The sequence below is a fragment of the Rhododendron vialii genome, chromosome 5a, assembly GCF_030253575.1.
Source record: "Rhododendron vialii isolate Sample 1 chromosome 5a, ASM3025357v1".
Lineage (NCBI taxonomy): Eukaryota > Viridiplantae > Streptophyta > Magnoliopsida > Ericales > Ericaceae > Rhododendron > Rhododendron vialii.
The window spans coordinates 7,630,439-7,657,892 of record NC_080561.1 but is presented as its reverse complement, the minus strand read 5'-3'; the positions used below and the strand labels follow the sequence as shown (position 1 = coordinate 7,657,892).

The 27,454-nt window shown below is 39.1% G+C and overlaps 3 protein-coding genes and 1 long non-coding RNA gene across 9 annotated transcripts in view; 3 read left to right on the top strand and 1 right to left on the bottom strand.

Annotated features, from left to right (window-relative positions):
• Positions 1 to 334: 334 nt before the first annotated feature.
• Positions 335 to 5,645, top strand: LOC131325091 (translocon-associated protein subunit alpha-like). Its single transcript, XM_058357158.1, has 8 exons — positions 335 to 503; positions 1,835 to 2,002; positions 2,115 to 2,165; positions 2,437 to 2,525; positions 4,092 to 4,169; positions 4,308 to 4,511; positions 5,083 to 5,154; positions 5,286 to 5,645. The coding sequence occupies exons 1-8, from the start codon at positions 443 to 445 to the stop codon at positions 5,334 to 5,336; spliced, it is 774 nt and encodes a 257-aa protein (XP_058213141.1). The 5' UTR covers positions 335 to 442; the 3' UTR covers positions 5,337 to 5,645.
• Positions 5,353 to 6,484, bottom strand: LOC131325092 (uncharacterized). Its single transcript, XR_009199597.1, has 2 exons — positions 5,887 to 6,484; positions 5,353 to 5,715 (listed from the first exon to the last, which is right to left on the bottom strand). It is a non-coding gene; the product is annotated as an uncharacterized LOC131325092 (long non-coding RNA).
• Positions 6,485 to 8,061: 1,577 nt separating this feature from the next.
• Positions 8,062 to 10,488, top strand: LOC131325085 (leucine-rich repeat extensin-like protein 3). 5 transcript variants are annotated; one of them, XM_058357149.1, is made up of 4 exons: positions 8,215 to 8,492; positions 9,071 to 9,541; positions 9,638 to 9,781; positions 9,833 to 10,488. In XM_058357149.1, the coding sequence occupies exons 1-4, from the start codon at positions 8,327 to 8,329 to the stop codon at positions 10,360 to 10,362; spliced, it is 1,311 nt and encodes a 436-aa protein (XP_058213132.1). In that variant the 5' UTR covers positions 8,215 to 8,326; the 3' UTR covers positions 10,363 to 10,488. The 5 variants fall into 5 exon arrangements, with proteins under 5 accessions (XP_058213129.1, XP_058213130.1, XP_058213132.1 ...); XM_058357147.1 differs by having other exon boundaries at positions 8,203 to 8,492; positions 9,071 to 9,781; XM_058357148.1 differs by having other exon boundaries at positions 9,071 to 9,595; positions 9,719 to 10,488.
• A 2,908-nt stretch (positions 10,489 to 13,396) lies between these two features.
• Positions 13,397 to 27,454, top strand: part of LOC131325082 (uncharacterized) — a 32,745-nt gene continuing 18,687 nt past the window's right edge. The window contains exons 1-13 of one of the 2 annotated variants that reach the window (XM_058357142.1): positions 13,397 to 13,672; positions 17,754 to 17,927; positions 18,168 to 18,263; positions 19,141 to 19,210; positions 20,473 to 20,603; positions 23,619 to 23,759; positions 23,835 to 23,992; positions 25,134 to 25,302; positions 25,412 to 25,510; positions 25,623 to 25,700; positions 25,805 to 25,864; positions 25,959 to 26,116; positions 27,013 to 27,214. In XM_058357142.1, coding sequence (XP_058213125.1) covers positions 13,541 to 13,672; positions 17,754 to 17,927; positions 18,168 to 18,263; positions 19,141 to 19,210; positions 20,473 to 20,603; positions 23,619 to 23,759; positions 23,835 to 23,992; positions 25,134 to 25,302; positions 25,412 to 25,510; positions 25,623 to 25,700; positions 25,805 to 25,864; positions 25,959 to 26,116; positions 27,013 to 27,214 — 1,668 coding nt within the window. In that variant the 5' untranslated portion in view covers positions 13,397 to 13,540. Of the gene's footprint in view, positions 13,673 to 17,753; positions 17,928 to 18,167; positions 18,264 to 19,140; positions 19,211 to 20,472; positions 20,604 to 23,618; positions 23,760 to 23,834; positions 23,993 to 25,133; positions 25,303 to 25,411; positions 25,511 to 25,622; positions 25,701 to 25,804; positions 25,865 to 25,958; positions 26,117 to 27,012; positions 27,215 to 27,454 lie in introns of those variants that run through there. The other variant, XM_058357144.1, reaches the window with a different exon arrangement.

Sequence of the window (27,454 nt, the reverse complement as noted above, 5' to 3'; positions counted from 1 at the left end):
AAACATTCACACTCACACATTTATTTATGGGTTTCATACATAATGAATGTGTAGAAAAATTTACTTTTGCCACACACTTATACCGCACGCGTGTAGTACCCACTTCGGATTATGCGGTAAGAGTAGCATTGCTGTGTAGTGTATGCGGGTCCCTTTATATTTGTGAAAGTTTGTGGTTGTAGAATTTTCGGCGACGCGAGTCGCTGCCGTATCGTTTCCCCACAACGTGAAACGCTGCCGTATCGTTTCATTCATCGCCATTCGCACTTCCCAGAGATCAACCCTGTTTGGTTTCGTGATTTCGGTCCACGCGTTGATTTACTTCTCTAACAAATCCACCTAAACCCCGAACAGGACAAAGCAAAGCACACAGCAAACACCTCTCTCTCTCTCTCTCTCTCTCTCTCTCTCGTCTCTGCGCTGCGTCTCTCTCACTGGGAAAATGAGGATTAGGGCTTTCTACATCCTAGCCTTTCTCCTCCTCTCCTCTCCCTTCCTCCAAGGTGCGCATCTAACCAGATCTATACAAGTAGATCCATTTCAGTGTTGTTCATCTGCCCTAATTCATATATAGTATACCGATATATTCGTGTGGATGCATCGCAGCTTGTTTTCGTTTTCGCGCACGGCCTTTGTTATGATCAGCTGCGAACGTTCCAAAACGATGTCTAATTGCAATCGATTTCGTGCTGTTCGTTTATACTGATGCTTACCTGATTCATTTATACCACCGTGGATCCTTTCCTATCTGTTCACATATGTGGTTCGCATGAATTTGGATCCTTGCATGTTTGCTATAACAGATTCAATTCTAGATTGGAGACGGTGGTGGTGGTGGATATTCTTAGTTCAATATGTTTAGACTGGTAGTGATTGTTTTCAACTGTGGCGGACGCAGATTTGTGTCTAGCAGGGGCCCGAATCACATGTATTTTTATATTGATAGTAAAAAATATATTTTATCAAGTATGTATTGCTACTCGCAAGGTCAAAGAAGAGATGAAATTGCGTGCATGTGCGCAGCCACCTTTTAATTTTATAGATGCAACTTAAAAATTGATTGATAACTTGAAACTTTGGAAATTTTTACCCCCCACATATGGGAATTTAAAAATTTTTTTTTTCACTCAATGAACTTGCAGGGTCCAATCCCACAGAATATTTTCTAATTAACCTAAAAATTAGTATAATACACAAGCGTATTTGGAGTTGTGTAGGGGCCGGGGTCCCCCCTTGGGACCGCCCCTGGTTTTTAATATAGGATAGTGTTTTGGGAATTGATGTTTGCTTTGTTTGAATCAAGTCGACTTTCTATTTTGATTGATTAATAGGTGATCGTTTGGCTCCACTGTTTCTAGTTGTTTATTGCATTTGTGACCTTGTTTTGCGCTTGCTGTGTATTTTCGTTGAACACCTGTTTGTTTACTTGGTAGTTATCGGGTTTCAATTCAATTAGGGACAGTTCTACATTTTCTGGATACCAGACAATCTGTGTGTGCATGTGTTAGTTTGTGGGGTGTGGGAGTGGGTTGTTGAGTTCAAGTGATTTTACTACTTCACCCTAACGGTTAATTCATTAATACAAGCAGTTATAAAGTCTTTGTTTTTTATTAGGACAATGTTGGAAATCACTTTTGTGCCACAACTTCAAGAATAGATGTTCCGTGATTTGTTGTCTGGAAATATAGGTTTTTGGTATATTTTTACTCAATAGGAGTGTTGTATCTGGCTCGTTCTTCACTTGCTAGTTGTTGCGTACTGGATATTTATCAGATTTTGTGGAATATGGTGGTGATGTGGAACTTTATTAATAGATTTGCATGTTGCTTGACAGTTGCTAGATGTCAATCAGACTTGGACGTAGAAGCTGCTGAAGAAGCTATGGAAGAAGGCTCTGATCTTGGGATTGTTGGCGAGGAAGTCCAAAATTTCGGGGATGGAAGTTTTAGTCCAGCTCCAGATGTGGAAACAGTGTGCGTTTTCCCAAAAAATCCTTCACGATGTGAGAATCTCATATATGTAATTAAATGCATTTTGGTTTTACCTCTATTATAGTAATGGATGACATTTTGCGTTGGTGGTTGGGTTTTGACTTAGTTTTGTTCTTTGTGTAGCGGTGACTGCAGGGGAAGAATGTGAACTCTTAATTGGAATGAAAAATGAGGGTAATATTTTGCTATTCAGTTGTTCTATTGCTAGTACTGTTTTAGTTGTTTAGTGGAAACCTGGAAAGCAAGACATACGATACCTTGATTTTAGCGATGCTCTTGTGAAATTCTGGCAGTTTCTTTAGTCACTTTGTAATTTTGTGCTCCTTGAAAATTTACATGCTACTATTTGCCATTGTTCTTCCTTGTCTTTTTTTTTTTTTTCCTGGTGAGTTGTATCAATTGTTTGTGAGCTACCTGAATTGGTACTTCTGGATGACCACAACAGGGGAATCAAGTGTGAATGTCATTGCAATAACGGCCAGTCTTCATCTTGCTTATGAGCCTCGTATGTTGATCCAAAATCTTTCCACACAGGTAATCAATTTGCTTATTGACTACTCCTGCATGGTTTTATCTCTTAACTAACTTCAACTCCTTCAAAATATGTATTGCAGTTCACCATACTTTTCTATTGCAGTTCACCATACTTTTCTTTCTTTACCTTCTATCTACTTGGTGATGGTTTTTTCAAATTGGTAAAGGCCTCCCTATTTTATTTTTTGTACAGCAACTTTTTGTCTCAAGAATCGTGAGATGCATCTGGTTTACATTGTTTGTTTGGTTGCATAAACTACAACGTTTAGAGAACATTTTTCTTCGCGGTGGTAAAGGAGATTTGGGGAAAGGTGGTAAGCCATGTATGATGGAGCTGGACAATGGAGACAAAGCTCAATAAACAATGTCGTATACTTTTGATAAGAGATATATGGCAGCAAGGTTGACTTAGAATAGGTGGAGAAAACTTACTATGTTTCTTTACTAAACTTATAACTAACGATTTTCCACAAAGTACTTGTTGATATGCATTAGAGCAGGTAAGGCAGTGGGTTAAAGAATTGGTGGCACTATTGAGCTAGGCACATCTTTAGTAAGGTGTCCTACTTGTGTAAACATCTCATAGTGGAGATAGTATGTTCTGTGAAGTATGAAGGATAAATTGGGTTTAAATGTATCGGTATATGAGCTAGTGGTTTCACCCTAAGCTGGACAAGGTGCACATCCCATGAAGGGGCAGTGGGGAACTCTGCATTGACTTAAGTCTTGGCATTGGTCTATGACCTACATGACTCCAAGGATCAATTGGAGTAAGGCCTACTTATGTGTCAGCCAACATCAATAGAGGAAGGATACAAATAAGAAAACAAGGAAGGTGATGAAGTCACATTCTTTCTTATTTCTTTTACTCTTGTTCCTAAATCACTATCTGTTGTGGAGAACTTGGGTTATGCGATAGCCATTGTTTAGTTCCCCTTTTTTTTTCTCCTTGCTGTCCCTTCCAATACGAAGACAAAAATTTCCCTACACAAGGCCTCTACTCCTGCGAAAGAAAATTACAGAAATCTTCATTGGTCTACAAAAGGACTGTCCTCGTCTTGTGTGAAATGAAATTATGGCATTCTTAATCATTCTAAGATGTAACAATTCGGCTTGTCCGCAGCGTGTCACTTATGTATAAATTATAATTATAATTCCAGAATAGTACACAGCTTGTGGATGTGTTTGAGACAGACACATTTTGGACTCTGCCAGCACATTCTCTTGAATAATAATCGTAACAGGAGCTCTAGAGTGGTGACAGTTCTCAGCTTGTGGATGTGTTTGAGCCTGGCACATTTTGGACTCTGCCAGCACATTCTCTTGAATAGTAATCGTAACAGGAGCTCTAGAGTGGTAACATTTCTCAATATTTTGGCTCTTCACCTTCTTTGTTACTACAAGTCTAATGCTAATCGCATTTCTACGGGAGCCCTAGAGGCAGACTGGTTTTAACCTTTTCTATTCACTATTTCATCATCTTTTCCATCGTTGTTACTTTGAGCATTAGTATTTGTAATTTAGCTCTGTCAATTAGTTGCTCACTCGTGTATTTTCCTTCTCTAGGTTTTTAACAATGCTTCAGTTCCTCCCTCAGCACAGGCTGCTTTTCCATATGTATTTGCCGTTAGCAAATTTTTGCAGGTATATATATACACTGCACGCGACATTCATGAGTGCCTTACTGCTATCCTTAAAAATTTGAAATTGTGGTTCTGATTTTGAATTCCGACTGGCCTTTTGATGAAGATTGAGCAGTCTTAGTAATTCTTTTTGTTTCAGGCTGGAACATTTGATCTTGTGGGCACCATTGTCTATGAGATAGATCAGAATCGATACCAGAGTACATTCTACAATAGTACCATTGAAGTAACTGAAGCTGGCGGCCCTCTCAGTGTTGAGACTGTTTTCCTCTTTTGCCTTGCAATAGCGCTGCTTGTACTTCTTGGATTATGGATTCGTACTCAGATAGAGCACTTCTCTAAGGTAATCATGCGGTCGATTTTCATCTTCCTTCACTGTAGATATTTCTTGAATATTTTTAATTGCCCTTTTTAAGAATGTGGGTTTAAGACGGAAATAATCTAGTAAATGACTACTATCTTTAACTTTTTATTGGTCTTGAAGGGTTGGTTCTTTTGGATTCTGAAATTGCCCTTGTAACCAGCATTTGTGAAAGGCTTGCTCTGTGGTTCTATTTTGTGGGAATCTGGTTGATGTCGAATTATTGCATGCATATGACCTTTGACTCACACTTACTTTTGCGGGGTTCAGATGGAGATAGCACCTTTGTTGCCCCCCTCCTCCTTTTCTGTTCATGACTTTATGTCTTTCTATACCATTGTAAAAGTTATTCAACAAAATAATGAAGCTCCTCTGGTCTCTCTGTTTGTTTGTTCATGATTCGATAGTTCCAAGTTTTTTCTTTAATTTTTTCGGTATGATTTGCCTTGTGCTACATCTCCATGAAATATCTATTACCTTATATTACCTGCTGTTTCCTCCTCAAAACATACTCTTGAACAGTTTTTTGTCCCGCATATTTCAATATACTCAGAAAACAAAGAGGGCGACAAAGGTTGAGGTTGGAACTAAGACAACTGATGCTTCGATGGATGAATGGCTGCAGGTTTGCTTTTTCTTTTCTGAACTTGGTCCTTTTTGCATTATTAACTTTAACCTAATCTCAAATTGAATTTGATTGTAACTAGGAGTTTTAGAAAGAATTTTGATGATTAATATCTGTCTGTCTCCTCTCAGGGAACTGCATATACTCAGTCATTGTCCAGCAAAACGAAAAAGAAGAAGTAGCTGATCTGCATGAAGCACTGTGAGGATGCTTAGATTCTCGGATTCGTATTAGGCATGTGGAGATCTTGAAGAACCCTAGAAGTGAAGTAGTTTGGAAGTTAGGCCAGGAAAATCTTGCCCTCTGTTGTAGCTTGCGAAAAAAGAAAAAACTTACGGCATTTCATTTTCTTGGAGAGACAGAAAACTGAGCCTTTTTTTTCAAAGCTAAAAACTAACCGCAATTTGAGGTAGGAAAGATACAGTTTTGTTGATCTTAAAGTTTTTCGTATATGCTTATTTTGCACTTCCAATTTGGGGGTTGGTTTTTAATGGATGGCTCTATGAACTGTAGAGTTGGATATGTTAGGTGGAGAAAGCCGCTCTTTCAGAATGTGCTTCGCTAATCTTGCTATCGATTGAGAATTAGATCCGTTTTATACTGGCAATCCCTATTGAGGGCAGCCTTTGAACTCATCAAATATCATCGACCAATGGTATTATACTCAAGTGTGTGGTAATATACTGAGATTTTCTTGTTTTTTCGGAAGAGAAAAAGGGGGGGTTTGTTTACTGAATCTGTTTACTGAATCAGTTGCCCCGTAATGATACTCCTTAACAGCGAGATTCGATTCAATTCTTTTGAAGTCAATCTGTATAGAGTTTTGTTCTGGTTTTGATTTGGAACACTTGTTAGTGAGATGTGGGATTGTACATCAGGATTAGTCGAGATGTGGGTAAACTAATCTCAACACCTTAGTTATCAAACAAAAAACTGTCATGGAGGGGCTCCCCGTCTCGAGCCCCACCCCCTTCCCTTTCTTTCCCTCCTCTAATCTATTCCTTCCTCCTCCCGCTCCCCCCTCCTCTCCGGCCTCTCTTTCTCCTCTCCTTCCCTCTTGGTTCATCTCCTACTGCCGTGGATGAGAGATTGTTGCGGAAGATCTCCTTCTCTCTCCATTTTTGGGCTACGGAGACAATATTTGGGTATTGGCTTGTGACTCTGATCCGCTCGGCGATGGTTTTTCAAGCTCTCCGACGGCGACGGTGAAAGTGTGTGCAGCTGATTCAGCACTTATATTCCAATCCTGATCTGGCCTATTGCTGCGGGAACAAGATTATCACTTTTGATTCCATGGACTCTCCATTCCGACATTGTCGTCGTATTTTTGTTTTGTTGTCGTCGTATTTTTGTTTTGTTGTTTTAGTTGTAATTTTTTCGGAGTAATATAACCGGAATGATCTTTTTGTAACACCCCGTCCCACAACCTCGGAAGTCTACATGGATGATCTTGGGCATATAACAAACCTTGTGGGCTACTACTAGTACCTTGTGCTTAAGCTTTTGGGCCATGTGGTGTGGCCTTTGGATCAAAATTAGGATACTGGGCCAGTGGTTTGCTTGGGGCGTTATAGGTGGTATCAGAGCCATCCATGTACACGACCATGTGGGCCCTTGGAGCGCGAGTCTATAAAGTTGGGGAGATTGCCCAACCAGATTCAATTACCGGGGTAGTCTTTATTCTGTCATATTTGTCACGTTGGGAGCGGATTAATGGTGGGGGTCCGATACATCTCCAGTTGTCCATGTTCCTTTCTGCCTTACCGTATATCCACACTTAAATGATTTTGGCCCCGGATTGAGTACTTGAATCTCAAATCAAGAGGCTTCTGGTTCTGTCTCAACAAAACTAGTACAGTAATATAAATTTTGCTAAACGTCGCTTTTGAAATGGGAATAGGGTTACACTTCTATAATGACCCGCGCCAGTTGATCTGCTTACCCTTAGTCTAACCACTTGGCTCAAAAGTTTAATTTCAAATTATATAATAGCTGCTCGGAACTGTTTTATACTTTACTTTGCTTTTCCACATCCGACCGATGTGGGATCACTCCTAATGGGGTCTCACAACTTGTGAAAAGGAATTGTATCTCTTTATCTTATGACTTAGAAAGTTGTAGCTAGTAGTGGTAACCTAACTCTATTGGGGGCATTCCAAAACTGAAAAAAGGCAAACTGAAAAACTGTTTTGCTCATTTCGGAAAAGCAAATGCGCTCTTTTTTTTGTGTGGGTAGGTCGGAAATAAAATGCACTCTTCGTCATCTCACCACAAACCGCAACCTTTAAGTCGCGTGACCGTGACGTAAACTGAGACCCACTTTTACATCTTATTTTTCACAAGCTTTTCGCTTTCGTAGAGGGTTTCTCGAAAAACAATTTCTTCCAGCTGATTAGCTGGAGTCGACTTGCATGTGCACCCTCTGAGCTAACCTTTCTCCAATACGAAGGACATATACAGTTTGGGGATTATTGTTCTCCATTCAGTCCATTCACCTAAAAAATTGAGCATTTTACTTCATGCCAGAGAGTAGCATTGAAGTGAGCGCGGCTACTTATATATACCAAAAAGACAACACACATTGAAGGAGGGAGCTGGTAGGTCTGCTCAGTTTTTATCCTTTTTTTACATGGAGTGGGCCAGCTCAATTTGAATGCACAATCAATTTTTTTTCCGATAACCGGATGTCCAAGCCAGCTTGCGCAGACCTCGATTGATTCCGGACTCCGAAGTTAACGACCGGGCAAGCCTCTGGTCAGTAGCCCCAATTGGTTCAGAACTTTTCGCTGTCGTCATAAAATTCGAACTCGCAATCTCTAGAGGGACAAGCCCTTCGGTTGCTTAACAGGCTTTCTCGTGCCTGCTTGGCCAAACCCTCAGGCTTGAATGCACAATCAATAGTAGTTAATAATGTAGCTTCATCGGAAAAAGCCGGTGAGTTATATTGGTGCTCTCGTTTTCAGCTCTACACTTGTGTCAGCCAATTGGGTCCCCATCAGTAAGGGTGAAACTTGTATCACTTCCTCACGTGTAGTATATATATAAATTTCTCAGAGCTGGAAACTTAAAAACCATTGCATCAAATAGCTAGCCAAAAGAGGCTATGGTTTCTCAACTGTAGAGCTGTTTTTTTTTTGTTTTTTTCTGGGTTTTCCTTTTGATAAGAGTCTCGATGTTGGTGCTTCCTGCTTGTCGTGTGGCTGTGTTTGGCTTCTGGATTTTCTTGGTATTGGCTGCAAACTGCTGCTGTGGTGAGAATAACACAGTGGTGGTGGTGGGAGGTGCAGAATGTGCAGATTGTGTGCAACATAATATTAAGACCAGCCTGGCCTTTACGGGTATATATCCATCTCTATTATCGATGTTTTAAATCGCGGTATCTGGAAACGTAACGGTATTGGTGCTATGGCTGCATATCGGCCGATATCAGACCGTATCAGTCGGTATCAGCTGGTACGCAAGTAAATACCAGTATCGGATGTCCGACATCCCACAACCTAACGGCTAATAGGATACGCAACAGCCGTTTTTTAAAACCTGATATCTATATATGCATGTAAGTATGTGTACTCTGTACAAAAAAGAAACACTACAACTTAAGCATGCACACAATATTCATGCAATTCAGACTTTTGTGCCAACTTTTTTTGTTTGACGTGAAAGTGTTGATGCTTGATCAAGTTAATTTCTTACGTAAATGATGTACTTACGGGTGTACAAAATGAATAGTTTCGATTATTATTCTGGGTTTTTTCTGGACTCCCGACGGCACAAATTAGATTGCACTTAACAGTAATTAATCTGGACGGGGGCTCCGCCTGATATCAAGAAGTTTTTATATATCCGGGACCCATATTCAAATCCCGATCACTGATTAATTTTTCCAGCTACTTAAACATTGGATTACAATGTGCAGGGCTTCATGTGACCATTGAGTGCAAGTCTGAAAATGGAAAGCTCAAAACAAGAGGGGGAAGTGAACTGGATCAAGAAGGGAAATTCAGAGCAAATCTTCCCAGATATAATGAGATTACAGAAGATGGAGGAGAAAAACTGAAAGAGGATTGTTTTGCACAGCTTCACAGCGCATCCGGTGCACCGTGCCCGATTCAGAACCATCAAAAAGACTCGAAAGTTGTTCTCAAATCAGAAGCAAATGGGAAACAAGTCTTTGGATTGAATGGAAATCTCAAATTTTCTCCCATCACCTGCACTTCAGCCTTCTTGTGGCCTTACTTCAAGCACCCACCATTACACAAGTTCCCTTTTTATTTTCCTCCACCACTCCCACCTCAGACACTTCCACCATCAAGACCAGTAAACACCAACCCACCTCCACCTCAACCCGAGGCCTCTCCACCACCATCACCGGTGTACAGTTACCCGCCTCCACCAGCTGTACCAGTGTACAATAACCCACCCCCTACAGAGCCCGAGGGCTCTCCACCACCACGACCACAACCACCATTATATAACAACCCACCTCCATCAGCTGTACCAGTATACAATAACCCACCCCCTACGGAGCCAGAGGGCTCTCCACCACCACAACCACGACCACAACCACCTCCACCACAACAGCAGCCACTTCCACCACCACCATTATATAACAACCCACCTCCATCAGCTGCACCAGTATACAATAACCCACCCCCTACAGAACCCGAGGACCCTCCACCACCACGACCACAACCACCTCCACCACAACCGCAACCACTTCCACCACCACCATTATACAACAACCCAGCTCCATCACCAGCACCAGTATACAACAACCCTCCTTCAGCAAAACCTAAGGCCTCTCCACCACCGGTGCCAGTATACAACAACCCAGCTCCAACACCAAGCCCAGTGTACATAGAGCCAATTTCACCAGCTACTCCAAGTCCCGATTATGGTCAAATTCTTCCACCACCCTCTCCAGTTTATAAGAAGCCACTTCCTCCTCCAGCAGTTCCAGTATACACCAAGCCACTTCCACCGCCACCAACACAAAAACCAAAATTCACTAAGCCACTTCTACCGCCTAAACCAGTAATTGAAAAGCCACTTCCACCTCTTGCATCACCACACAAATCATTCCCTCAAATCCCGAAAGCTCCTCCAATCCCTCAACTTCCGCCGACTCCAACGAACCCACGGAGGTTTTTCAACAAACCCACGGTTGGGCACCAATCCCCCCTTCCACCTTCACCGTCTCATGCCTAAGAGTACTCTGCATTTTCCCAGATCACTATAGTGGGTGTCATTTGAATAAAAGATTTTAGGCCAATATTTGTTTGTTTGATATTGGTATGTTTTGAAGCTAGGCAAGAGAAATAAGCAAGATAAAAAGATAGGCGAGTGAGTTGTATGTGTACTGTTGTGATATATTTCACCATCTTGTTAGTCATGTCTTAGATGATGGATGATGTGGTTCGCAAATTGTAATATATTCGAAACAAGCGCGAATGGATGTGTATTTCGTAGATTTGAAGTGTTTCTGCTATTTCTTCATCTTAATTTGCCGTTCAAATCTGGTATCCGTCGTGAAAATTACCTCAATCAAGAAGTTCAGAGAAATTAATGACATCAAATCTGGTATCCGTCGTGAAAATTACCTCAATCGAAAAGTTCAGAGAAATTAATGACATCCAAAGCAACGTAGTTATGCGTTTGGGTAGGATTTTTGTAGGAAAAATTCTCGTAGAGGATCCGGACTTGCAAACATATGGCAGTCAACGGACAAATATTCTCTTTGGGGTTTGAGGAGAGGATTACAGAAGTGAGAAATTCACCCGAACCTGAGAAAGTAACTTGAGCTACATGGGGAGAAAAAGACCAAATGATATGGACACATGTATTAATGTGGCAGATTTTTAGAATCTTTTCTGTTCAAAACAAAGCACCAATCAAGATCACTTTTGATTTTAGCAATGTAACACGTTTAAAAAAAAAACATTGCGATACTTTTGCGGGGAAGAACAAAATCAATTAACTAAGGCCTTATTCCACTAAAGTTTCTTTGCGAGACATATCATTTTCTCACCATACATTACTTTTTAATTAAAAAATTTATTTATTTTAGTTGACGGAACTGAAGACACCCTAACTATTGTGTCTTAGCAATTAGAAATAGTACTGCTACTGGTAGAAAACTCCCCAAGCTGATCTTAACCTGTCCCGCATATCAGTGGGAGTGATAAACTAATAAGTCGAACCACTCAAGCAGTAAGTTATTTAAACTTGGATTATCAAAAAAAGTTATTTAAACTTGAAAAAAGAGAGAGGCTTTTTTTTAGCCTTTATATCTTGGATAGTTCTAAAAATATTTGGGTAAAAGTCACAATTTTTTACTTTTTCAGTTCAAATAATTCACAAAAGTTAGGAGCAAAACTAGCGAGCGTTGAAAAAAATTGAATAAGGACAAAACAAGAAAATCCAAAAATCTTAACGGAACTTAACTCGGCCTCGTTCTGCTAAGGTTCTTATTTTTTAAGTACTTATTTTCCGTTTTACGAGACAAATCATTCTCTCACAGTACATCACATTTAATTTAAAAAATAAATATTTATTTGAAAAATAAGTGCTTTTAATTTCCCTTATTGGAATGAAGCCTAAGACTCTAGTACAAGTTTTCTAGCATTACTTAAAAAATATCTTCTTTATGTAGGCTTCCGTAAAAATGGGTTTACGGAGGTGAATCTCATCCGTCCAAAGTATTTTGAACGGTCCAGATTTTAACGAAACTTTTTTAGAGAAAAGTATTAAAATTCGGACCGTCTAGAACACTTTTGGACGGTCGCGATTGGTTGATGCTGTAAAGAACTTGTGAATAAATGTAAACTTTTTTATGGAGCAATTCGTAAATAAAGTTTATGGCGCTCAATTGCGCACATCCAAAAGCGTTTTGGATGGTTTGGATTGAAAACCATTTTTAACCTGTAAAAATTAATTGTTACTTGTCAAAATTGAAAAATAGATCTCAGTATTAATTACCGAAATAAACGACCGAGATTGTGCGGAGCGGTGAATAAAGTTATTTTAATTTTTCTCAATTTACCCATATCAATTAGGAATATATAAAAGGAGAACACCATTTTGGTGTCTCCCCGGTCATGTATTTTCCTTACCCATAAATACTCTCTTAAGAGAAAATACACACAAAACAAGATAGTTAATTGTGAGTACAGATTGGACATTTAAGCACAAAATAACCGCCTTAAATCTTGTTCTTTTTAGGATTTTGATTTTAGATTTTGGACAATAAGTGAAAAAAGATAAAGAGAAAAACGAAAGTAATAATTGAAAAAATATAGTATATTGAAGACCGTATGCAAAGAAAAGAATCCAAAATCAAAATCCCAACCCAACAAGCTCATTTACTTTTTCCACTTTTCTTTACTTTCCGGAGACCCTCTTTTCGCACCCCCTGACAACCCCCCTCCTCCGGGCCACACCACCTTTCCCCCCCTCCCCCTTTTCCCGCCCTGCCCCTCCGTTTTAGGTTTTTTTTTTAGTTTCTTTTTTGTTTTACTTTTAAAAGACTTTAATTACTTTTTTTTTTTTACTTTCACTATTCTTTTTATTAAGACTTTAATTACTGTTTTAGTTTTTTTTACTTTAATTATTATTTCAAATTTCAATTCGTTTGAACCAATTGAAAGATTTTAGTTTTCTGATCATTTTATCTTAAATGGTCATAATTAAATTTTAACTCTAAAGCTCTTGTTGATTAATCCTAAGAGATATTTGATTCTACGACTTCTTTTGTAGAGACGGAGTGCGTGCGGGTGCGAGAAGACTGAAGAGATACTTTCCGTAATTACACTGTAGTAGAGGCAATGGCCCACCTCCCACTTACTTTTCCTTTATACTTCTTACTTTTTCTGCTATAAATTGTTTTGGTTGCTTTGAACGAAGATAAAAGAATAATTTTACGTTCCAATTTACTCAGGTCCATAAATTGTTGTGCCTCTTGTACATGCTTCTTTTTTCCCCTCCCATTAAACTGGTACAGAGAAATTGTGGATTGCCTTTTGTTTTTTATTTACCAGATGTCCGGACACACACAATGCATGTGTATGATTTTTATAACATTTGTGAAATTTTAATCGAACAATAAATATGAAATAATTTTACAAAAATATTATAAAAATCCCACTTACAAATGCATCGCGCATGTGCCCGGCTTCTTGTATCAATTACTGGGACACTAGGGTTTATACATAAAGTTATAAACCCAAACGTTGGCTCGACCGAAAGAGCATTGGATTCGGGGTATCTATCTTTCCACTTTCGAAGCACAAAAGGGCGGGCTCCCACTTCCCCCCCTCTCTCTCTCTCTCTACACATGCTTCTCTGAATCCTCCGACAGTTTTCTAGGGTTCCGAGTTCGGGCGATACAATGGCGACAACAACTTCAACTTCCACCGATCAGACCAAGTCCGTCGACGCCTCACTCTGGTGGGACTCTTTCTCTCTCCTACTCACCGAGCTCGAGAACGCCTCTCCCTCGTCCGACCTCCCACCTCATCTGGTACAAACCCTTCCTCTCAATTCACTTTCCCAGATGCATATGCACTATACGGCCCCGTTCCTTTGTCGAGAAATTAGCGCAGGAAGACTATTTTCGAAGAAATTGGAAAGTATTTTCTTTATGTGTTCATTAAAATTTTTAGAGAAAGTTAAAAAAAAGTTGGTAGTTTAATTATGCAGAAACTAAGGGTGGCCTGGTGGTCAAGGTCGGCCTGGAACTTAGGTTCCGTTTGTTTCGATGTAGAACATTTTACAACCAAAAATATTTTCATGTAAAATTGTTTACATGTTTCTAACCATCCAACCGCTATTCCATCCCTGTTCCATTGAACCCGCCCTGAATAATACCCCTTTTGCCGGATTATTACCGATTGATCCGACAAGGCGGGTCCTCTGGACTTTACCCTTCGCTCCAAGCCCCTGGCTAGTAAAGAACTAATCCTTGTGGTACTTATTCCTAGATATGGATACCAACCCCACTATTGAGTTAGAACTGGGGATCCTCAAACGTGATTAAGAGATCTTGATCGAACTGCAGGGGCGAATAGTGAAGCACAGGCCCCCTCTCTATAATAAATGTATCAATATCAAAAGATGCCCAAAAACGGAGTGAATAGTGAGTCATTCCAATTATATTATTATTGGATAGGTATAACCAATAAATTTGAACTAGAAAGAAAGTTTTCATCAAAGAAAGATCTTTCTTTCGAGGCTTGGGGGCTAAAGATACAAAATTTTCTTGTGAAAAACTGTTAAAAAAAAAGGTTTCTTCATATTTGTGAAGACAATGTACCACCCCCCCCCTGCCCGCCCTTTTTTTTTTGAAATGAATCTCTTTTTATGTTATTTTGTATGGTACAATTCTTTTCTTTGTGGGATCATTTTCCCACGAGAGGTAATGAGAAGAATTAGAGAATGGATTGCTACTTATGCCTAGATCTCGAATGAATGGAAATTTTATTGTTAAGGCCTTTTCAATTGTAGCCAATATCTTATTATGAATAATTTCGACAACTTCAGGAGAAAAAGAGGCATTTACCTATTATAGAGATGGTGCGATTTGATTTTTTTTGATTGCTCTCAGTCTTACGAGAAAGACACAGGATTCGGGATAAAAAGAAAATAAAAAGGGGATCCACTATATATACCTGTCCTCAAATTCGGCTTATCGCCCGTTGTAGTAACATCATTCTGTTCATAGTTTTCTGATTTAAGGAGTTCTTTTTTTGGTACCCTATCAAGAACATTGAGTTCCTCACTACAGCTTTGTTGCTCATTTTGTGCGCTTATGATTTATCGAATAGAGAATAAAGAGTTTTAAACAATCCGAAAAATCTGCAAAATTCTTGATAGAATTTTGTGTAGAATCGGGTTTCAATTTCATTAGTTTCTCTTGGAAAACTTGGGAATTCTTCAAACTGATGAGTTAAAATTGTTTTTCAAAGAGAATCTTCTTCCATCTAGAGGAGATACTCGTTTATTCATGATTGGGCCATCCATAGTAGTTATATCTATTTTATTAAGTTATTCAGTAATTCCTTTTAGGTTTGTCTCCAATCCTCCCCCGCTCGTACCCCCAATGATTGGGGACTACATGAGTTCTGTTATTGTTGTTGTTGTAGTATTCAGTAATTCCTTTTAGTTATTGTCTTATTCTAGCTGATCTTAGTATCTGTGTTTTTTATGGATTGCCGTTTCAAGCATTGCTCCCTTTTAGTTATCGTCTTATTCTAGCCGATCTCAGTATCTGTGTTTTTTATGGATTGTCGTTTCAAGCATTGCTCCCATTGGACTTCTTATGTCAGGATATGGATCAAATAATGAATATTCCTTTTTAGGTGGTCTACGGGCTGCTGCTCAATCACTTAGTTATGAAATACCGTTAACTTTATGTGTCTTATCAATATCTCTACGTGTGATTTGCTGGAAGATAAACTCTCTTATTTCCCTTTTGACAGAAGTGAAATGAATTCAATATTCTATTTTCATTTATTATTCGGGTTTGGACAAATTTTTTGAGCAATCCTCTTCTAGTAACTTTCTCTTATTTTCCTTTCTATTTTTTTTCTTTATTTAGGGTGGCAACAATGAGATTTTCCCTCTTAGGGTTCATGAATTATGGTCAACAAACAGTATGAACCAACCGACCAAATGACGTTCGATTGTGAAAACAAAGTAAAGCCAAACCATGATCGATCTTAGTAGTGCGTGCATTCCTTGTTTGTCTGGTAGTTTCATACGGTAGTTGCCATGCCCTTTTGGTATAAATAGATAGGGATGTAAAATTGTTTACATGTAAAACAATTTCAGAACTTCTATTTTTGGATGTTTGGTAAAACCTTAAAAATTCTCCTACTTGAACTTTTGATAAAAGATGGTTTCGCTGGAAACTTGGGCAGTGATTGTTTTGGAAGAATAAAACCAATGTTCTAAAACAAGGAATTAATCGGCGATTAATCACCGATTAATAGCTGGCGGGGCCTATCTGTTTAGGTCTGAGTAACGATTAATCGCCAATTACTAATTAATATGCACCGATTAATCCGATTAATCGCTCGAAGGTGGCTAATCGCCCGACTAGCACCTAGCGACTTTTAGAACATTTTATAAAACTGGAGTGAAAGTAGAGAGTCTTATTATTATTATTTTTTTTTTTTGAGAGAGCTTCAATTCATGCCCAATTTGTGTGCAAAATCTTTTCCCTGCAAAACGTTTTCCCCAATTTATGTGCTACCAAACACCAAATATTAGGAAAACGTTTTTGGGGAAAACATTTTCACCCTAAACAAATAGAGCCTTAGTGATTTGGTCGCTCATAAGGTCTTAGTTTTGAAACTTCCTAGGTTCTACCAATCCCTAGTATTTTCTTTATCTGTTCATTAGATGTAAGAAATTTTAGAGAAAGTTTCAAAACTAGTAGTTTAATTATGCAGAAACTAGGGGTTGGCCTAGTCATCAAGGTCGGCCTAGAACTTAGGGTTTCTTCCCTCTGAAGATCTCAAGTTCGAAACCACTGAGGTGCTATCAACTTCTTTGGGTCAGTCCATACGGGGCATTTTCTCTAACTTCAATTAGGCCCCATTGATGGATGGTGGGATTGGTCCCCGGGAGGAGTAGTCGAGTGCGCATAAGTTGGCCTGGATAGAGACAAGATCTGGCAAAATCTTGTGTTTTTTGAGCGACAAGTTTTGAGGAAAAGCTAAATCATGGTGGGGAAAGTTAGAGACGTGGGCCCCCAACTGTCATGGGGCTGTATTTCGCCTACAAATTCTGCCCGTGATGGCACCAAGTTTCCACCAAGACTTGGTCTCAGCCAACGAAGTAAAACACACACACACGAGTTTGAGTGAAGTCTAGCACACACACAGTTTACAGGAACCCGTCCCAACCTTTTATTGCACCAACAATTCAAGGAAAATACTTAAGAGTACTAGACAGAACATCCCTTTGCCTTAGACTTGAAAATGCAGTGCCTATATAAGGCTACAATCAATAAAACGTGGCTACTAAGTAAGTGGGATCATGGGAGGCCCCATGATCTGTAGTTGACACCCTCAACTGCCCTAGGGTTGTGCTGGCACAACCACAAGCTGTCAGCACGCAGGAAAATGAAACTGCTTGGAGATAACTGCCAATAACTTCCTGATTGTGCTTGGAATACATGTCCTTGCCTGCCAGCAACATGTGCAGAATGCAGTAACCGTCAATAACCGTTTTGCCTGATCCCAATCAAGGCTGCCTGGCCAATTTCGTGATCCAACCCATCTCCAAATACTAAGCCGTTTTCTGATTGCATTGTCCCACAAGCTAGCTTCCCGTTTAGCATCCATGTCCCATAATCATCGGGCCTTCACGTGCATCCCAGCTGCCACTTGCCTAATGGACTAGTGCCAACACCAATCGACACCATCGGGTCACCTTGTAAAGACATGCCTGCCTCATGCCTTTGATTCCACCGGTTGGCTACTAACTGAACAAATTAAAAATGCAAGAAAGTTAAAAATTCCCATTCTTTTCTCTACTTTCCTTACAACTGAACGGGGGGCCTATATGAATTGTTTGTATTTTATATGCACATTTAGGTAAAGAAGCTGAAGGATAATCACGCGTGGTTCCTGGACACTGTTTCTTGCTTCAAGCCGCCAAATGAGAAATCAAGGGAGGCTTTGAATTCGCGCCAAGTTAATGCGGGGTCGCATAAGTTGACTGTAGAGCCTGAATTGAAAGATGTGGCGCTGAAAATTAGTTCAATTTTGGTAAGCTTTTACGGTTCTTTTGGTTTTCTCATGTGGTTCAGTTTGAATTTTTGTCGGAATGTTTATGCAAGTGTAGTGAGAATGAAGGGTGCTAAAGCAATAGGCTACATGTATTTGATGTGTTGTGCAGGTGGGATGGTATTGTCATATTGTGTGATAGTAGACTGTTATAATCTTTTACATCCATAATCAACTCATTCTCTCTTTTCAGAAAATGATGATACTTTTCTGTTATTTCAGTGTCTAGATGAGGTTCAGGCGTATATTCTTGTCAAAAGATCGATTGAGCGCAGCACTCTAGTCATGGATTATTTAGCGGATGAGCTTCTTCATTTGGTTAGTATGTTTCGTCTTGGATTTTCCTTATCCATCCATTTCTTGTCTGCAAGTATTTATTTGCTGTAGGCTCGCCTCTCTATTATTTGACGCTTGAACAGTGACCTCAAATTTATTTTTGGTGTGGTAAATAACAATCGTGAAGATATCTAAGAGTCATTGCTCTGGTTCTTATTAATGTTTAATGCAATATTTAACTCCTACTTGCCACTGTTACTTCATGGTTAGAGAAAAAATTGAGAAAACCCATTAAACTTTTCAACAAGGGAACTTAAAGAGAAATGAAGGCCCATCTTTTTAGGCGGAAGAAGTATGTGCTGTCTATCGCGCTAGCCAGGGTTCGATGGACCTATTTTGTAGTCATATCCTTTTCTCTTTACCATTCTTTGCATATTGAAAAGGTGACAGTTCCAATGAAGTAAATATTGCATGGTAGCTTTGCAAAGTTCAAATTTGTGCATTCTCACATAAGAGTCGAACAATGTGTGATTTTGCTGTAGCCATGTCCTTTAAAACTTTGCATAATTTTGCTGTGATTCTTTGTTTCCAAGTCTAATGCAATCATCTCAATTTGTTCCTACTTCCTACTATTATTTTTTATCATCCTAATTTCTTTAGACTATTTTTGTTACATTTTCTGAGACGGTACATTGCTGCGACCTCCCTTCGTGTTTCAAGACATGCTGCTCGCTCTTAATTCTGTTCAATCACGAAATCTCTGGAAAGTATGCTTAGTTGACTTGTATTGACAAATGAATTTTTAGTTTATGGAACAGCAATTATATTCTGAAGGTTTGACATGCAGTAGTAATCCATCTCACATTTGGTTCTCTCCTCCTCCCCCTCCCTCTTTCTCACTCTCTTTGTTTTCATGAAGGTAATGCTTCAGTACTACATTGAACGACAATGCTTGTTGAAGTGTACACGGCAAATTGTCATGCATGCCTGTATGTCCCTTATGTAGTCATCTCTCTCTCTCTCATTGTACTAGTGATCTAATTTTGTGGATTCAGGGTATTCGTAGTGCTGATTTTGAAAGTGTTTGGGAGTAGAATTTGCTATATGCATATGATAGGATTTTGAATTGTTTCTGCACATGTCATGTGATCATTTTTGTTTTTCAATTAGACTGGCATATAATGCGATTATATGAGAATAAAATGGTTTGGTTGCTCACTTGCTCATCTCCAATTTCAATGTCCGTTCCATTTTTGAGTGGTTATTTCCTCTGTCTTTTTGATTGCTCGGCATGTGGATAAAAGGACTGACTAATCCGGGTGCTAATTCCGCCGTCCGCTAGTGTGGGCCCAATTAAAGTTCTTGCAAAAAGGTCCTTTACGGATCTGACCCAACCCAAGAATTGATAGCACGTGGGTGGGAGTTGAACTCAGACCGAAGGCTTGTTGGGACACCTGTTTGCTAGGTTATTGCCTCCCTCTCTGCGGCTGCTCAAGGACCGTGAGACGAAGAAACTTCATTTGGTTTAATCAATTGACTAGATCCTCCTGGAGCTTCAAGCTTCTTTTTTTCCGCACCCTTAGGGAAATACCCTATTTGTGGCTGGTCACTTGTAAACTGGCTTTCCATTGCTCTCTGGAAAGGCCTGAATGATGTCTGATTTCTTTGCCATAAAACCAAGTTCGCGTCTGTGAAGTGACCCTACAACCACATGAGGGAGTCTTACTTCCAGAATCCTTTCAACTATCAGTGACTTATGGGGGGATACAAGTTTTCAACAAGCCGCTAAATGAAAGGTTTGGAATAAGGCAGTCATATTTAAGTGAGTGGATGATCTATGTAACTTATGTTGGCCGTATGAAGTAAATACATAAAGGAGAGCAAAATAGTACATTCCAATTTCCTTGGGAAGTATTTCTCACGCTTCGACAATTTTTCGTATTGGCATCAAGTTATGTTATGGACCTTATGGTCATCTGTTTTGTGTCCGTGTTTGGTGACTTTGCATCAGCAAGTTAGGACTTGAATATTCTGTGGAATCCACAATGACTCAAGTATTGGTGAAATTTGGATGTTCCAGATTTTGGACTTTCATTTCGTTTCTTCTATCTGTTGCATTGCCCTTGCATAAGGATGCTTAATATTCCTATACATTGCATCTCATTTTGATTGAAATACTTAAGCTATTACTGGCGTGAATTTCCTACGTGTATGTTGTCTTTCTGCCTTTTTACTGGTACTTTTGATGCAGTGTATGTTGGAATTTCCAAGGAAGGTAGTGCAGTAATGGAAGAGGCACAAAAGCTGCTTTCTGATGGACTAGAAAGCAGATTACATTCTAACCTTGAAGATCTTCTGTCATCCAGTCCTCCCGAGAACATGGTAAGTTCTTGTATTCGCTGCCGATCAAAAAAAGGTCTTGTATTCGGTATTTAAAAGTCATACCCTCTAAGTTTCATTGCATTCAACTGGGTGCATTAGAGATATGCATTTGTTATCCTGATTTTGGGAGGTCGTAGAGGGGTTAGCTGTACAGGAGAGTTGTGGTGGATAGTCGTCACTAATAGATGGGTGAACTTCTGGCTATCAGCGTGAAGTTGGTTAATCCAAAGGATAGTGGATGGTTCAATTGATTCTTGCTACGGCCTACGGTTATTAGTATTCATGTTTGTCCGGGGATTTACAGACTGCATTTTTGGCTTTGATCGGTGGAAACGTCTTTTAGGGAGTCTGAGGCTTGGTTGGAACTTGGAAGTTAGCTGTTGCATTTTTCCGGACTATCAATCCCTATAATGGTTAAACAAGTTATTTGTGAGAAAAAAGTGAACATAGGCTGTCCAAAGGACACGTTTTTTTTTGTCCTTCCCAGTACAAAGAGGAAACCCTTGCTCTTTTTGAAGCCTGGTTGCCCATGCTCATTTTATCCCTTTTTACCCCCCTTATTTTGTAGGTTTTTGGGTATTCGTTGTAGTGAAGGACAACTCTCATCATCAGTTTCGTCCCATTTAAGTGCAAAAGTCCAAAAAAACTTGAACAGATTTAGGCCGCATAGAGAACATCTCCTTCACTTCTCCTCTGGTCCAAATGCCGACCTAATGCATCTCCCCAAAACTTCATCTCCTTCAGACTCACCTGACTACCTTCCCCTTCTTTTACTCGCCACATCATATACCAATTTCTCTTTCTCTAGAGGTAAGCACTAACCAGCAAGTTTTTGAGTATAGAAGTTCAAGCTGAAGTGGCTGGGGGTAAAACAATATGCGGAAGCTGATCTGCCTAACTGGCAATTGCGTCTTGTTCCTTTGGTCAGTGACTTTTCTTTTACTACCTATCCCTATGTTCTGAAGCTTTATGATGAAGAGGACCCATAACCTGAAAGCATGCTTATGTACACTCAGATTTGATTCCTTGTAGTGAAACAAGAGGAAAATATTGGGCCGTAATTCATTTTGTCTTAGTGCTACCAATTGCCCAAACACGTCTTTACTATTCGAGGTTTATTTCACAAGCAAATTTTGTCTTTTAGAATTGAGAGGAATCTTCTCTTAATGCATATAGGAGTGATAGATTTGCAAGGATATTGCAATTGATATGGATATTTTGTTGCAGAATCACGGTGAAATTTCTAACTGAAGTTCTAGTAATTATGCAGTACCTAGGGTAGGCTTGGTCAGAATTTAAACATGAGACAACTAGAGTTGATCTGAGATATCCATGAAGGGTATCCATATTGGCTCTCTAACAAGCATTATTCCAGAGGGTGGGGTGGGAGAGTCATTACTTGTTGACTCAAATTCGTATAAGCATCTCCTCTGCGGTGGTTAGTAACAAAGCCCTGGTTGTACGAGGATAAGACATAAATCTCCTTTCTCAATCTCGGGCTCTTGCCATGGAATAAGAATCTGGTGTTATTGAAGTTAATGGAATATTCTTGGGTGCAAAGAGGATGATTATATCTCAGAATAATAACTTGAATTGCTCATCCTATAACAAGGTTACCTGAGGCTGAAGAAACTAGCATTCAGGGACAGTTACGCTATTTTGCTCCAATGTCAGCTTCTGAAAAAAAAAAAAAAAGAGTGTTGACATTAAGCTCACATAATGAAGACTTTTAAGTGAGGATTTTGGAGAGAACCTAACTCAGATCTTGACTCTCCTATTACTTTCTCTATTGGTTCTTGACTTCTTTCCTCTGGTTTTTCAGTGCTTGTTGGGTTCAAGCCTCTATCTGCAGTAAGCTGTAGATCTCTGTCTCAAATCAGTTCTGTTTTTGGGAGTTCTGACCTTGATCTGAGGTTTTTATGTCGACATTTGATTATGTTGGAGTCTCTATCCAACCAAAATATAAATGGGAGCTTATGACAGTATCCCAACTTCCTGCAGGGTCATGTCAGTCTAAATGATCATTGGTGTGTCCATCTAAGTGAGCAAGTACCTTCTCACACCGTTTCTCAGAAGGTTGATGGAGAAGAATGGTTGTGGTAGCTAGTAGCTATACTGACAAGTGAGCATATAGGCAGATTGGAGCTACACATCCACAAGTTGCATTTCGATTCTATGAAAAATGCAGAACACTATTCATCAATTACTGTGACAAAATTCGTCACATAGGCTGTGTTTGGACGGTTGTTCTGAAGCATGGGTATATTAGCAGTATTGTGTATTCGATGTTTAATTATGACACAGAGAAGAGTGTTTGCCAAACTTTTAGGAGTGTTTGTGGAGTGTTGTTATCCAGCACGCGTTCTCGGCAGTTCACACCTCTTCAGTAGAAGTGTCCGTGTTTAGTAGGTTATAGGGGCGTTATCAGGGAAAATGATTTCTTGTAATACATCTGTAGAATGGATGATCTATTGTAAAAGGACACAACTGAAGCATATTGTGTGGCCAACACTGCATTTTTTTTTATCATGCCAGCACTGCATATTAGAACAACTTTTTGACAAAAACCATGGAATTTCGACCTATGTGGCACAAAAAATGCAGTAGATGGCATCATTTAATTGGGAGCAGTAATATGTGAACTCGAATTAAATGTTGCAATAAACCTTGGTTAGATCAGTTACAATCGCGGTCTTTGTGCTGTTTTCATATGTCCTTATGTGCATATTATCCACTTCGTGCACATCCAAGAGTTTAGGAATGCTATTATAGTTACGGCTTTTGTTTTGTCTAAGAAAGTAAGAAATGAGAAATCTCCTATCTTTTGCTTCATTGGGTGATGACTTATGTCTAGCTTACCTTGTTGGTCATTGGAGTCTGTTATATGTGCTTTTTGTCATGGCAAATTGGTTGGCGCTCATGTCTTAATATGCCGTTTTTCATTCATTAGGTCTCATCTATTCAAGTGTTTTTCATAATTACCATTTGATGTGTATTATGGGAGGTGCCTTGTAGGATGTTGACCTTTTCACTTTGTGGGCTGAGGAGACACTAATTGAAGATAATCTAGTCCTTGACATCCTTTTCCTTGCATATTATGAGTGCCATTGTAGATGTACTGGCAAACAATGGAAAAAGTTGTGCTCGCTCTACGAGGTACGGTGTTACCCTTCTGCTGGTATTGCTTACTCTGTCCTTTCCTAATCATTGCTTACGAGCACCGTAATGCAGGGGATGATATCTGGGTCTTCCAACTTTGGGAGGCTGGCAATGTCAACTGAAGCACTGCAATCCATTTATCATGCTAAAGTTCAGTTGCTACTTATTCTTATAGAAACCTTGGACCTGGAAAATCTTCTCCAAATGATTCATGATGAAATGCCTTTCAGGTGTCAGCAACTTATAATTTTTCTTTCTTGTTTGTTTGTCTTTGAAGTTATTCGTGTTTCATTTGTTCTTTGGAAAGTATGTTAAACTTTAGTACGAACTGTTTTTTCTATCATGTGTGCTGCAGGTTATTTACCTTATATCCACATTTTATTGATGCAAGTCGAAAGGTCTCAACACTAGTGTTGACTATCATGCATAAACTAGTTATTCAAGTGACCTTTATCTGCTTCTATTGGCATGTTACATTGAAAAAGACCCTAAATCATTGCTTGAATTGCTCCATAAATTCAGAACCCTATTTCTTTGCAAATTTGTGAAGGTACAAGTTTGATACTTTCAGGTCCAAATTCTCGCTGTATGTGTGTACATGCGCCTGAGGGGAATGAAATAAATGTAGAATCTGAGGAGGATATGGAGAATAGTATTTTAGTCCACATTATTAGCTTCCTCATCTCAGGTCCTAGGCAGGGTTTTGAAAATGGGGTCTTTTACGTTATAGTATTTTAATTAGTTGTTTGATAGAAGAAACAAGTTGAGCTTGTAGTTCGTTGGCAATATGGTTGTACAAACTTTTAGAACCACAGGTTGGGAGTTCGAAACTCCAAAGTGTTGTTTTTGAAACCTTTTTACATCAAACAGACCAAAAATTTACATTAAAAACGGAAAGAGGTAGGTATCGAACTTGCGACCTACTGTTCTAGACGCACGCAGCTTACCACCACGCTATTTTATCCCAGTTGTAAATAATTCACATATTTAATATTTAATATATTTTACTATTTGGGGCCCCAATTATTTGGCCCAAAATGGAAGGCCCTAGTTGGTCGCCTGGTGGGCCTACGCCCAGGGCCGGCCCTTCCTCATCTAAAACTTGTGTTGAAGATTTTGAGAATAGTATTTTAGTCCACGCGTTATTAGCTTCCCCATCTAAAACTTGTGTTTTAGATTTTGAGGAAGTATCTACATCCATAGTTTTTGACTTTTTCTCTGTTCTTTACTTTTTCTGTTAGGTTTTTAGGATGCCACGTTATTAAAGATTTGGTATGTGTTTTCTACAAGTTATTGAATGCCTATTAGTTTTTTGTTGCATGTTCTTATTTATATTCTACAAGTTACTGAATGGATGCTATTCTTCCCCAGTCAGGGTTCTACTGCTTTTTCCTTGAGCGACATTCTGGAACTGGATGCAACAATTTCTAGTTTCAGTGCTTTTGAAGAAAAAGAAACAGGGCCACTAATACTATCGTGGGCAGTATTTCTTTGTCTCATTTCGTCGCTTCCAGGGAAAGAGGAAACGAATGTGCTAATGGTACATAACTTTCTTGGATTCCTATACTTTCTTATGAACTTTGTGGATAAGTATATCGGTTTATGTAACAAAAAATGATTTTCTATGATAATTTCAATTCTCATTTCAGGACATTGATCATGTTGGCTATGTACGTCAAGCATTTGAGGTTTCATCTTTGAGTTATTTTCTTGAAATTCTTCAAAGTGATATATTGAAAGATTCAGATGTGAGTTTCTAATTGTGATTCCTTTTGTGTATTTAAGATCCCTGTTTATCAGTTCCACTTAATGTTCTGTGCATAAAGATACTGCGTTTAATGTATTTTTGCTTTCATTCAGGGTCCTATTGCTGGGTATCGAAGTGTCTTGAGGACATTTATCTCAGCATTTATTGCATCTTATGAGATCAGTCTCCAGGTAACTTTGTCATCCAGCTTCAGAATTCCGTTTTCAAAAGATTTTTTACAGTTCCTTATTTTAATTAATTTTCCTGCCTTTCCCCCCCTCTTTTCCCATCACAGTTGGAGGACAATACCCGTAATTTAATATTGGCTATCATTTGCAAAATTTATCGAGGAGAGGTTTGGCTGTACAGTTAACGTTTTAATGATATTAAAGCATAGTTTGTTAGAGTCCACAATTTGTTCATGTTATGCTCACCTATGAATGTCGCAGGAGTCACTTTGTATTCAGTTTTGGGACAAGGACAGTTTTATTGATGGCCCTATTCGTTGCCTTCTTTGCAACCTAGAGGGTGAATTTCCCTTTAGGACCGTTGAACTTGTTCGCTTATTATCATCCCTCTGCGAAGGAACTTGGCCTGCAGAATGCGTGTAAGATGTGAATTGTAATTATACTTTTTCTTGGTATCTATGCTTCATTTGGGCCACCTTTCCTTGTGCGGCATTAAATCATTTAGGAGATTGTTTACCTTGCAAATTGCAGTTTGTTGTCGGTTGATAGTAATGATTTCGGTTTGTGTGACTATTTGCTACTTTAAAACAAATCTTAGGAGCCATGCATTTAGTGATCTTATCTACATGGTTCAGCAAAGCCTTCAAACTGTTGGGATGAGCTACTTTCATCCTCGATACATTTCGCAAGATCTTGCATTCCATATGAGGTGAAAGTATTCGCCAATTGTCTATTTCAGTTGCCATAGCTGCATTAAAAACATAAGGGAGCTCTGAAACATTCTCTTTTAGGCATTTTTGTTGAACACCTGGTAGTCTTTAGGTTATTGAAGTCACAAAACTCTTCCTGCTCAGGTCATTGGATGTTGTGTATGGACAGATTGTTTTTGTCTGCGTCAACTGAATTAAAAATGAATTAGCCCAAGATGTTGTTTTGTGGTAATTATACATCTCATGACAAGTAAAATTCACCCAGTTTTAGTCTTTCTTCGATTCCCTCTAGATTAGTAGTCAGATATGATGCATAGTTGGTTTCAGACTACAATTGGTGTTATGTGTACATTAATAGTTACTTGCTCTCTGCCAAGGGGAATCTGACACCTTTAGGCTTTATGTGCCGCTGGGGGAGTGTTCAAGCTGCTATCCTGGGATCTTTAATTTGGAACCTTTTTCCAAGATATTTTCTGAACAATACATGAAATCGGCTGTATATTTCTTATTAGACGATCTCATTCTTTCCTGTTATAATAAAAGGTTTATCTTCAACTATTCAGTTCTTTGACATGTTTTTGTGTTTTTTTTGAACCTGTGAACAGGTACAATTTTCTTGATAAATCCGTTGGTATATCATCTGTGTTTGAGATAAGTAATGCTTCCTTGATCGATGAAGTTTCTCAGATTGTTGAAACTTCCCTGCCTTTGAGCATTCCTGGGGTTGATGGTTTGTTAATACCCAGTAATACACGTGGTCATATTTTGAAAGTGATTGACGGGAATGCTGCACTTATACGATGGGAGGTAAACTATTTGTGTTTCCTTGACCCTATCGTATTACACTTTCATGTCTGCAGAGTGGAGGTTCTTTTGACAGTAATTGATCTCTACTTTAGGCTTTAAATATGTTTGTCTGCATTTATTGCAAATTGTGCGGTGTGTTTGTGCACCCTGTTTAGCGCAATTTGTTTACTTCTCAATGTGTGAGACATGATCGAACATTGGTTGGGGTGGATGTTAGATAGCTTATTTTGCGTTGTGTGA